This window comes from Rhinatrema bivittatum, chromosome 2, assembly GCF_901001135.1.
Source record: "Rhinatrema bivittatum chromosome 2, aRhiBiv1.1, whole genome shotgun sequence".
Taxonomy (NCBI): domain Eukaryota; kingdom Metazoa; phylum Chordata; class Amphibia; order Gymnophiona; family Rhinatrematidae; genus Rhinatrema; species Rhinatrema bivittatum.
The window spans coordinates 18479548-18491935 of record NC_042616.1 but is presented as its reverse complement, the minus strand read 5'-3'; the positions used below and the strand labels follow the sequence as shown (position 1 = coordinate 18491935).

Below are 12388 nucleotides of genomic sequence, written 5' to 3'. Positions count from 1 at the left end.
GGGGAGCTATCCAAAGTCATATTTCAAAGAAAATTAACTCAAAAACAACAAGTATATTTAAGGAGGAGAAACTTACAATTTACACCAGTCAATTATTCCCAATTTCGGGGGGTGTCACAATGTCCTGTCCTCTTTTATCTACAAGAAAATTCTTAAACTCTTATTCTCCTTGGGAATATCAGATTCTGATCTGAGAAACTGTGACTTAGAAACCCCTCTGACATTTCCTACAGCAGCACTGCTATTAAGTTCACTTAGAGAATAGCCACTGCCATTGGCAATGGTTACATGGTTTTTGGGTACTTAATTTTATTTTTTTTTTTGGGTACTTGCCAGGTTCTTATGGCCTGGATTGGCCACTGTTGGAAACAGGATGCTGGGCTTGATGGACCCTTGGTCTGACCCAGTATGGCATGTTCTTATGTTCTTAATTGTATGTCATCATTCTACGACCGCAGTATGACGCGCCCCTGCGTGATGTCATCAGTCTGTGCCCTCAGAGTGAAGCGCCTCCTGAGTGATGTCATCAGTGTGAATTTTCCCCCCCTAAGGTTGTCATCAGTCTGCGCCTTCAGTGTGACGCTCCCCTGCGTGATGTCATCAGTCTGCGCCCGGCAGGAGGCGGAGCTGCTCCTCTGCACAGTTCGATGGAAGTCACATCCCGGAGGAAGGAGCTCGTGTCCTCTCCCCGAGCTCTGCTTCCCAGGGAAACACTCAGCACTTCCCCAGCCCGAGAAAGAGCCCCCGATTCATTTCTAATCCTGAAAGCAGCAACAGAAGAGAGGAAAATGCCTGCAGGAGCTGCTGCTAAGGTAGGAGATTGCCCCCAACTTCCTGTCCTTTCTATATAAACACTAACAGGATGATGCAGAAATCTGGGCGCTGGGTTTTGGGCCACATTTTAGTGACACAATTTATTGTTTAAACTCCCGATGCAGTAAGCTAATGATGTGGGAGTTAAAAAACACCTAATAAATGTAAATTGTTCATTTGGAGGTACTGATTTATGAGGCTATCCGGAGGCTGTTTCCCAGCACTTACCCAGAGAGTCTTTCATTACTTTTTAAACTTTTTAAAAACTTGTTTACTCCTTTTTTTTTTTTTCTTATCGTTGGAAACTTAAAAACAGCTCTAACCATAGGTTAAGTTTCCAGCGTTAAAAAAGGTGCACTGGCCAGATGCAGTCTCTCTGCAGGGGGGGGTAATGCTTAATGCCTTCATTTACATTAGATTTCCATGTGAGGGCGCTGCACAGTAGTCCTTTCTGGAAATGCATGTTTTCTGTGTGCAAAACTTCTTGCTGTATAGGCAGTAAGTTTTGCACACAGAAAATGTGCATTGAAGTGGGAAGCAGCTGTGCGATAGCCAGAAAAATCAGTACTCATCCAGGTAAGTGGCATCAGCTGCTACTTACCTGACTAAGTACAAACCCATCCGTGACAGAAACTTTTTTAAAAAGCCTTTCACTTTATTTAGGTGTTTTCAGTGCCAGCTCTAACCTGCGAGGGTGCTAAGTGGTACGACCGATTAGGAGAAGTGCAGGCAAAATGGTGTGTGTGACTGAACGTGCCTTTCCGCATAGGCCTGTAAGAACATAAGAAATATCACACAATAGATCATTCCTCATACATACAAAACTGAAGGATCCGCGATCATAATAGACACTATTGGTGCTACAAGCCTCATTGCTTTCTTATTGTCATATGGCTTTATTGGGCTAATATCCATGAAAAAATGTTGTATACAATTAAAAGCACTTATCTAACTGGTTAGCTGGTTGAGTCACCCTGATATGGTCTGCATTTCAAAATACTTTTCTGTATCAGGGAGCCATCAAAACAGTCTAGTTAACTTGATCATCACACAGTGACTTGTGTGTGAACAGAAGGGCAGCAGGATCAATGAACTTGGAAGCAGCTATTTTAAGGAAAGAGATATAAAGCTCAGTTTTTTCACTCGTCTTCCGTTTTTAAAGTGAAACCCTTCGCTGTAGCTAATAAAGGATAAAGAAAGTACTGCTGAGGATTCTGACGAGTAAACCTGCTAACACATTATCATAATATGCTTTGTACATCCCTTAATTACTACACTAGTGGTTAAAAAATAAAAAGGGAACACATATTAATGACAGGTATTAAACACTGTAATCCTGCCCTCTCTATACAAACACTGCTTTTAAACACTGTAATCCTGCCCTCTCTATACAAACACTGCTGCAGTTTTCTATCCAGGGACAGTGCAGAATCAGCGCTGACTTCAATGGGACCCCGAGCAGACCTAGGGCATTGAGAGAGCACATAGGGACTGTCCTGAGTTTAAGGAGAGAGATCAGGAGTGACTCAGAGTAAAACATGGTGTCCCAGGGTCTGTGTATAACTGGTTTCCTGTTACTGTAGTCCTGCTCAGGGACTGCGTGTTTTGTGACTGTGGATTATTTACACCCAGAAACCTCTCCCCCTGCCCCGCTGAGTCCCAGCACTGGGAGGTCTCCTGATGCAGAAGGTGCTGAGTGTCTCTGGTTTGTGTTTCAGGTCTCATTAACCTTTCAGGACATCGCTGTCTGTTTCTCCCAGGAGGAGTGGGAGTATTTAGAAGAATGGCAGAAGGAGCTTTACAAGGCTGTGATGAAGGAGAATTACCAGACCCTCAGCTCACTGGGTAAGGAGGGACGTTTTTTAAGAAATTCATATTTTTGGGAGGCGAGAACAGAATATTATTACATTCTTGAGTGAATGCCGGGTCTTCTGCTCCCTGCGTCTGCTGAAGCTGGGGTGGGTAATTATGCAGGGGCAGCATTCATTGCCCCCAGGGAGGACAGGGAGTCAGGGTCATTGCTCAGGGGTGACCCCTGGTGGCTGTATACAGGGCCCGTGACTGCAGAGTTATAGACGTTGCCTTGGTGATGCTCACCCACAGCCCAGGACTGTTGCCGTAATTAGCAGATTTGATGCTTTTGGAGGGATTTAAAATGGGGGGAAGAATTTCCCTGGTAGTCGGGACTGAAGGCTCACAGCACCCAGTCCAACCCTGTTTATGTGAGAACTGGAAGTACAAAGGATCAGGGGAAAAGTCCCGGGTCACAAAAAGATTTCAGTGAGGGAGAGGAGGGGATGGGGATAAATGAGGGAGGGGAGTATTTCTTAGTGATTGCAGTGAGGGAGAGGAGGGGATGGGGATAAATGAGGGAGGGGAGTATTTCTTAGTAATTCTAGTGAGGAGGAGGAAATGAAGAGATGAGTTTGTGATGCGGATGGTGAAGGACAGACAGACCCACTCCTGACAGATGAATTTGGTGCGTGAGCTTTTCAGACCCCAGAGGTCCTTTCTTCAGGGGGTGCACGGAGTCTCTGGAGACCCTGACCCTTGTAGGATTGCTGTGGGGCTGAAAGGCCGAGATCTGCATTCAGGACCTGCTTAGTTCCTGTGTGAGCCCTGCTGTGTAATTGTACAGTTTCTGAGGAGGATACAGAGAATCTGCTCTATTCCCTGGTTTATGTTCCTTTCCCAGGCCTTCACTGCCCTCTCAGTAAAGAAATATTTCCTCCTGTATCCCCTGAGCCTCCCTCCTTCCTCCTCTGTGCCGGGAGCCTTTTTCTATAGAAACTGCCCCATTCTGGTGCACCGGTGCAGCCCTCCAGGTATTTGAATGTCTCTATCAATGCATCTTTCCCTTCCATACAATCCTTCTCCTGAAATTATCACTGAGTGACTGTGAGAAACCTAATGCAGTGCTCTTACCCCAGGAACAGGCTCCCCGACCATCAGCCCTGAGATTATCTCCCGCATTGAACGAGGGGAAGAGCCGTACATCAGGGAGGAGCCGGGGTCAGAGGAAGGAGGAGCTGGGAAAAGCAGCTGTTCAGGTGAGTGCAGGAATAAGAGGGAGCGGGGTAAAACTGCTGAGCTGAGGAGTGGAAGGAGCAGCTGGGACGTGCAGAGACCCCTCACAAGCTCCTCTGCAGATCTCTTTACTCTCTCACAGGGTTTCTGTGGCAGGCATTGCTTGTGTCTGTGTTATTTTCTCACAGTCACATCCTGTGATGCTGTACCAGCGGTCCTTGACTTACTAAGGGGGCCGAGGTCAGAGCAGTCTGCAGTCCTGACCTTTTCTGTACAGGATAATTGTATTATTTCCTAACGTAGGCAGATGGACTCAGGACCAATGGGTTTTGCTCCCCTGCCAGCAGATGGAGATGGAGTAAGATTGCAAAGCTGACATCACCCTAAATACACCCCTGCAGTGACCTCAGTCCCCCAGTTTTCTCCGTCTCCAGCAGATGGTGGACTTACCTCTCCCTATGGGGATTGCTGTACTTTCTGGGAGAGGCAATTCTATTTTTAAATTGGAGAAAGATCGAGCCCCGCTCCCCTGTGGTGATACCTAAGGGTCCCTCCCCCAGTTGAGAATTCCTGAGGTGATTTCCGAGATCCCTCAGAGGTTGCCTTGGTCCGGTAGCCGGTTCCCGGCATGGACTTTGCTGCTGAAGCAGCTGAAAGGCAGCGGGTGCAGGAGACCGAGCGGAGACCCTCTCTGTACTCAGCCGGTAAGCGCTGAGCCCCGGGTAAGTTTAAAAAAGAAAAGAAAACAAGAAGATGATTTACCTCCCGGTAAGACTTCCTCCGGTGCACTGTACTGACGTCATTCTCAATCCCGTTGGGGGTAAGGGAGGTGGGGCTTCCAAGCAGATTGAGCAGTCCCACCCCCGCCGCTGGGCCAGGCCCTGCTGTAGGCTTGGTTGGCACACCGCGGGGTAGGCTGCGGCGGCGCCATCTTTTCTTTGCGCGTGCCCTGTTGCCCTCCATTGAATGTTGGTACGCACAGCGCGCATAATGTGTCCGTACGTACGCACGCAACCTAGTAAGTGCAGGGTACGTGAAAAGCCGGGCGCACGGGGGCTGTGTGTGTGCCCTGCCTCGGTGCTCGAAACCTGTGCGCATGAATTTTTGAACGCGAGCCGACAGAACGCACAGTTACTGCCGCCAGTGGCACTGGCAGCCAAGAAACATAAGCAGCTTTCTCTCTGCGCTGCTTGTCCTGTTAGGGCTTCATGGGCTGACCTGGATTCCAACTTATGTCAGCACTGTGAGGAAGCCCAGGGAGAGCTGGCCTCCCTGGACTTTGCTAAGCCCGGCTCCTCCCATTCAGAGGATGGGTCAGCCACAGCCTTAACCGGAAGTACCCCGGATCTGAGTACCCTCGGGACTGGGTCATCCATGGGAGAGGGAAATTCAGTGGCACCTACCCCAGTATCTCCTGGGCTCGGCATGGACCCGGCCGTCTTCTCTTGGGTGGAATCTTTCCAGGGTCTACAAGCCTTCGTTCAGGCGCAGTCTATTACCTCGCACGCCCCTGTCCGGACAGAACCTCAGCCGGTAAGCCCTCCCTCTCTCCCGGTCCTATTGGCAGATCTCGAGGTATGCCTCGCCTTACAATGGTCATCCCTGGTAGGGACCCAGATGGCTCAGTCGAAGAGGACGATCCGGATTGCTTGGAAGAAGGGGAAATTGCCTCTGGGTTGGAACCGTATTGATCCATGTTGCGGTTCTTTCATAGAGATGAATTGCCGGCCCTGATTTCCTAGACCCTGAAGACGCCTGGGAGTCCCTGGGTCCGATTGTGTGATAGAACCAAAGAAGAATTCCGTTTTGATCTCCCCATGGAAAGCCTCTTGCTACTTTCCAGTACTGGAAGCCATGCAGGAGTTGATTGACCTGGAATGGGATGCGCCGGAAGCAAATTTTAAAGGGGGAAGAACATTAGAAGCTCTATACCCACTGGATTCAGCAGGGAAAGAGAGTTTGCATTTCCATAAAGTGGATGCGCTGGTCTGTGCTTTCTCTAAATGAACAACTATCCCAGTGGAGGAAGGAGAGGCCTTAAAGGATGCACATGATAGATGGATGGAGTCCATCCTTAAACAAGCCTTGGACGCAGTAGCAATGACCTTGCAGATTGCTTCTTGTTGTTCCCTAGTAGCTCGTTCATGCCTACTCTTCTCTCAGGAGTTGGATGACTTGGGGATGAATTCCAGAGTGGTCATGGAACCCGTCGCTGCCTTTTTAGCAGACGCGAGCTCGAACTAATCCGTACCTCGACCAGGGGAGTGGCCTCCGTGTTGGTGGCCAGAAGACAGCTGCGGAATTGGTCAGCAGGCGCAACCTCCAAGGCAAATCTTACAAAGATGCCCTTTAAAGGATCACTCCTCTTCGTAAGCGAATTGGAAAAGCTGGCCAGTAAATGGGGTGAATCTCCAGTTCCCCAGCTACCAGAAGATAAGAGGAAGCAGTTTCAGTGCTTCTCACCCATGAGGGGCCAATCCAGGAGCTCCCATCGTTTTTACCCATACAGAAACTTGACATTTCAGAAGACTCACCCCTATGGGAGGTCTCAGACCTTTTGAAGTCGACAGCCCAAGAGAGGGGCAGGTTCAGGTTCATCCTGACCTCCTCCCAATTAAATTTTGCTGACCTATGTGCAGAATGAGGAAATAGGGGATCAGCTGTCCCTCTTCTACCAACGGTGGGTCGAGATCACTTCAGACAAATGGGTACTGGAAGTCATATGAGAAGGATAGGCACTGGAATTTCACAGCACTCCTCAGGACATATTCATGATGTCTCCTTGCCACTCCCAGCACAAGAAGCAGGCCGTGGAGATAACCCTCATCCTGAGGAGCCTTAAGAGGGTAATTATCCCAGTAGCTGCGCCCCAGGAAAATACGTGGCGTTATTACATCTATTTCATCGTACGCAAGAAGGAAGGTTCTTTTTGCCCCATCCTGGACCTCAAGAGTGTCAACCAACATCTACGAGTGAATCATTTCCACATGGAAACCTTATGCTCCGTGATAATGGCCGAACACCTGGAAGAGTTCCTAAACTCCCTGGACCTATCCAAGGCCTACCTACATATTCCAATCCGTCAAGGACACTGTTTCCTACGCTTTGCGGTACTGGGTCACAGTTATCGATTCCTGGCACTGCCCTTTGGCCTAATCACCATCCCCAGAACATTTTCCAAGATTATGGAAGTTGTAGCGGCAGCATTGAGAAAAGAGGGAATCTTGGTGCACCTGTACTTGGACGACTGGTTGATCTGGGCCAAGTCCATGGAAGAGAGTCTCCGGGTGACCAACAGGGTGACCTCCTTGCTTCAGGAACGCGATTGAGTGGTAAACCTGGACAAGAATAGTCTCAAGCCCTCCCAGTCCTTGGAATATCTGGGAGTCCGGTTTGATGCCAAGCAGGCCAAGGTCTTCCTTCTGACCACGTAGATAAGGGCGTTTTTAAGATTTTAAGTCTCCAATAAAGGATCAAAATTTTGACATCTTGGCTTCTAATCCTCATTTTGTAGCAACCCTGGAAGTACAGTGAACCCTTGACTTACGAACTCAATTGGTTCCAGAAGGTTGGTTGTAACTCAAGTTGGTTGTAAGTCAAGACTATTTTTTCCATAGGAAATAATGGAAAAACCCATAATGCATTCCAAACCATTCAAAAGTACCCCTTACCTAACCATTTCTATAATAAAAAAAAATGGTTGTATAAGGTCTGTAATTACCAGAAACACCAATAATTTCCTAGTGTACTCACCAAAAAGTTATAAAATGTGCCTAGCCTACCAGAAACAACAATTTCACCTCCTCCACCAGTTCCTTTTCGATATCTGCATATGGACTCTCTACCTGGGTAACATCAAGCTAGGCTGAGAGAACATAGCAAAAATCCCATCTTTGGGTGAATTTCCTCACTCTGAAGGTCATCAAATCTTCACAAGAGTGCACTGTTATGTTCGTACGTCACATTCTGCATGTCAACGTAGCCCCTAACTCACTACACTATTACCTAAACCTCACCTCGAGTAACTAGGTGAGTCTCATATAGGATTATAAATACCTACCTAGTATGAGGGCATTATGGCTAGTCTCTCTCTCTCTCTTTCCCCCTCTCCCCCCCAACAGATGGAAATGTTGTTTGTAACTCGAAATTTGTTCGTAACTCAAAACCGGAAAAGTTGGTCGTAACTCGAGCCGGTCGTAACTCAAGGGCCCACTGTAGTGACGAGGGCATGCATGCGACCACTTTACCGTGTGTCCCTGGGAGCTCTCGCTCTGTTTACACGCTCTGAAGGATTCGGCCCATGGTATCCGGTTCACAGAAAGTGTGTTACTCCTGTTCTTAGGGGGCTCTGTGATCTGTGTTTTTTTTTTTTTTTTTATTCTTTATTTATCAGTTTTAACTTACAAAACCATAAATTTTGCTTATAAGAAATATTTAACAAATAGAATATAATAACATGAAGCATATCATTATAATAAGAAAACATGAGTCTATACAGCTCTCACTAAGGAAAATCTTAAATTCCATAAGTCTTAATTTATAAATCAATATACAATGTGTTTCCACCTACTAATAAGATCCGATATTGCAGAGAATACTATAGCAAATTGAATTCATTAAACTAACTTAATTATTCCCCAAAAAGAAAAAAGGCGACATCTATCCACCACTTTTAATTACATATCAATTGGGGAAGATGTAAGGGGAGTTTTAGACATTAGAAAATTATTTAGCTGTTGAGAAGTAAAGAATATGTTTACTTCTGGTCCTTTCTTTAAAATACATTTACACGGAAATTTTAACTTAAAGGAGTAACCCAATGCAATTGCCTGCTGGCGAAGGGTTAAAAATTCCCTTCACCTTCCTTGAGTAATTGGGAACAAATCAGGGAAAATCTTCACATTTTCACCAAGAAAAAGAGTGGGAAATTTCAAGAAATACTTTTTCATGATTAACTGAACATCTATTAATGATATTAAAGAAACCAGTAATGTGGGTCTATCTATGACCTCCGCTGCAGAATTTTCTAAGAACTCGGTTGAATTTTCATGAATATCCCCTCTATTTGATATAGGAGTTACATTTGGCAAAAAGAAGCATTTGTTAATATTTGTCAGATTTTCATCTTGAAACCCCAAAACTTCCTTCAGAAACTTTTTCAAAGATATATAAGGAATCGCAGGAAATCCAACAGAAGTTTGAATTGGTTTCAAAGAGAATCGAAAAATTAGAAGAAAAAGAACAGGAAAACCTCAAGTTTAAAGCCGCAGTTGTAAAAGATAACCAATTCACAGCGAGAAGGATAGAAGCATTGGAAAACGCCTCCAGACACTTAAATATAAGGATATTAAATTTTCCTCGTGTTATAGGAGAAAATCTGTGATCTGTTTTAAATGACTTCTTTTGGAAATATTTATATTTATTTATTTTTTATATACCGATGTTCGATTTTACATATTATTTGCAATTAAAATTACCGTTCATAGCTATGATTCTTGCTGTCCCCTTCAGTGAAGCATTCCTCAAGTGATATTCACCTTTCCGCTATCAGAACCTGACATGGATCCGTGTTTGGAAAATGCTCTGCTTCAAGGGAGTGCGTCAGGTTCTGATAGTGGATTACTGAATAGCACTTGGGGAATGTTTCATTGAAGGAGATGGGAAGACGTCCCGGCTATGATAAGTCCTTTTAATTGCAAATATGACACACATTCCAAAAGAAAGTAATTTAAAATTAAATGCTCACTGTTGTCCGTTATTGGAAGCACATTCAGGTCAGTTCAATGATCATAGTGAAGCACTGATTGCATTTTCAAAATTTACGGTGCATGAAGACCTCCATTAATAATTTCAACTGAGTGCTGGACATCTCAGGGCTATTTAAAAATAGTTTGGTTTTTGTTATGTGTGAGTTACATAAATTAACATGCTGAGAGACTTTATACACCTGACTGTGTTGAGATGTTCAATCCTCAGCTTTATCCTCCTCTGAGAACCAGCGATGTGCTCTAATTCATCCCAGAATGCTGCTGAAAGGAGGTGATGTGGCTGCTTTACACCCCTGATCCCTCTGAGCTGTATTAATGCTGGAAAAACCCTGACCATTGTCACTGTGAGTCTCCCTCACATCAAGTAATGTCGATCCTTTATTTTCTTATCCAGAGATCGATGAGACCAAGAGAAGACACGAGGAGACGCATCCTGAGGAACCCACTAAACATCTGGCAGTGACTAAGATTGTACTGGAGAAAGATGGAGCGGATATCTGCCCCTGCTGTGACTGGGAGGAAAACTGCTGGAGTCAGTACAAGCCAGAGGAAAGGCTGAGAAATCCCGCAGGAGACTCCACTGAGAATGTGATTCCCTGTGAGCAAAGTGCACAACCCCTGAGAGAACAGGCTGGGATGAGACTCTATTCAGGCAGTGAATGTGCAAGTAAAGTAATAAAAGGTCAGCAGAAGATTCATACCGGAGAGAAATCATTTCCATGTAATGAATTTAATAAAAGCTTCATTTATCCATCACAACTGAAAATGCACCAGAAGGTCCACTCAAGAGAAAAGCAATTTACAGGTATGGACTATGATAAAATCTTCACGTGGATATCAAAACTGAAAAAGCATCAAAAGATGCACACAGTAGCAAAACGATTTGCATGTACTGAGTGTGATAAATGCTTTATTAGTAAATCATACTTGAAAATACATGAAAGGATCCACACAGGAGAGAAACCATTTAAATGCACCAAGTGTGAAAAAAGCTTCCGTTCAAAACCTGAAATGAAAATGCATGAAATCATACACACAGGAGAGAAACAATTTCCATGCTCTGAGTGTGGTAAATGCTTCATTGCCCTATCTTACTTGAAAATACATGAAAGGATCCACACAGGGGAGAGACCATTTTCATGCACTGAATGTGATAAATGCTTCCGGTCAAAACGTGTACTAAAAATACATGAAGTTATCCATACAGGAGAGAAACCATTTAGGTGCACAGAGTGTGATAAAAGCTTCAGTAGAAAATCAAAACTGAAATTACATGAAAGGTTTCACACAGGGGCGAGACCATTTACATGCATTGAGTGTGATAAAAACTTTAGTTGGAAAACTGAACTGAAAAAGCATGAAAAGATCCATGCAGTAGAGAAGCCATTTAAATGCACCGAGTGTGTTAAAAGTTTCATTTGGAAATTTAAACTGAAAATTCATGAAAGGATACACACCAGAGAGAATCAATTTACATGCAATGAGCAGGATGCAAGTTTCAAGTGTAAATCAGAGCTGAAAATCCATGAAAGAAGCCACACTGAAGAGAAACCATTTACATGCAAGGAGTGTGAAAAAAGCTTCAGGTATAAATCACAGCTCAAATGCCATGAATGGACCCACACAGGATATAAACCATTTATATGCAATGAGTGTGATAAAAGCTGCAGGAGTAAATCAGAGCTGAAAAACCATGAAAGGATCCACACAGGAGAGAAACCCTTTACATGCAAAGAATGTGAAAAAAGCTTCAGGTATAAATCAAAACTGAAAAGGCATGAAAGGATCCACACAGGAGAGAAAGCATTTACTTGCAATGAGTGTGATAAAAACTTTCTTTTGAAATCTGAACTGAAAAGGCACGAAATGAGTCATACATTAGTGAAACCATTTTCATGCTCGGAGTGTGATAAAAGCTTCAGGAGTAATTCGGAGCTGAGAAGCCATGAAAGGACCCACACAGGAGAGAAACCATTTATATGCATTGAGTGTGATAAAAGTTTTAGGTGTAATTCACAGCTGAAAAGCCACGAAAGGATCCACACAGGAGAGAAACCATTTTCATGCGCTGAGTGTGATAAAAGCTTCAGGCTTAAATCAGAGCTGTTAATCCATGAAAGGATCCACACAGGAGAGACCCTATTTACATGCAGTGAGTGTGATAAAAGCTTCAGCTTGAAAGCACATCTCAAAAGCCATGAAAGTATCCACACAGGGGAAAAACTATTTTCATGCACAGAGTGTGATAAAAGCTTCTGTTGGAAATCAAGCTTGAAAAAGCATGAAAGAATCCACTCCAGAGAGAATCCATTTATATGCAATGAATGTGATAAAAGCTTCAGGAGGAAATCAGAGCTGAAACTCCATGAAAGGATCCACACAGGAGAGAAACTATTTACATGCAGTGAGTGTGATAAAAGTTTTAGCTTGAAAGCATATCTGAAAAGCCATGGAAGGATCCACACGGGAGAGAAACCATTTTCATGCACGGTGTGTGATAAAAGTTTCTGTTGGAAATCAAGCCTGAAAAAGCATGAAAGAATCCACACAGGAGAGAAACCAGAAATATGAGGATGGATAACATGTCATCTCTCATTAAGGTTCAGTGAGGAATTTTCCAAGGTGCTCCCTGTAACTGCTTTTTTGTCTGGCATTAAATCTGCTGAGTGCGGGGACCACGTGACCCGATGAGCGGGTAGGCTGCAGGCTGACCGTGCTCCCCCGCCGAAAAACAACGGACCTCTCAGCGCCCTTACCGTGCATCGTGGTGACTTCATCTG

The 12388-nt window shown here is 44.6% G+C and overlaps 1 protein-coding gene across 1 annotated transcript; it reads left to right on the top strand.

The window, feature by feature from the left end:
* Positions 1–626: 626 nt before the first annotated feature.
* Positions 627–12199, top strand: LOC115083617 (oocyte zinc finger protein XlCOF6-like). Its single transcript, XM_029587539.1, has 4 exons — positions 627–812; positions 2532–2658; positions 3744–3863; positions 10003–12199. Exons 1-4 carry the CDS (start codon positions 648–650, stop codon positions 12177–12179), a joined length of 2589 nt encoding a protein of 862 aa, XP_029443399.1. The 5' UTR covers positions 627–647; the 3' UTR covers positions 12180–12199.
* The last annotated feature ends 189 nt before the right edge of the window (positions 12200–12388 follow it).

Coding starts and splice junctions, on each gene's coding strand:
- LOC115083617 (XM_029587539.1), top strand. CDS start 648: ATGGAAGTCACATCCCGGAGGAAGGAGCTCGTGTCCTCTCCCCGAGCT. Junction 2,659..3,743: donor CCAGACCCTCAGCTCACTGG/GTAAGGAGGGAC, acceptor CTCTTACCCCAG/GAACAGGCTCCCCGACCATC. Junction 3,864..10,002: donor TGGGAAAAGCAGCTGTTCAG/GTGAGTGCAGGA, acceptor TTTCTTATCCAG/AGATCGATGAGACCAAGAGA.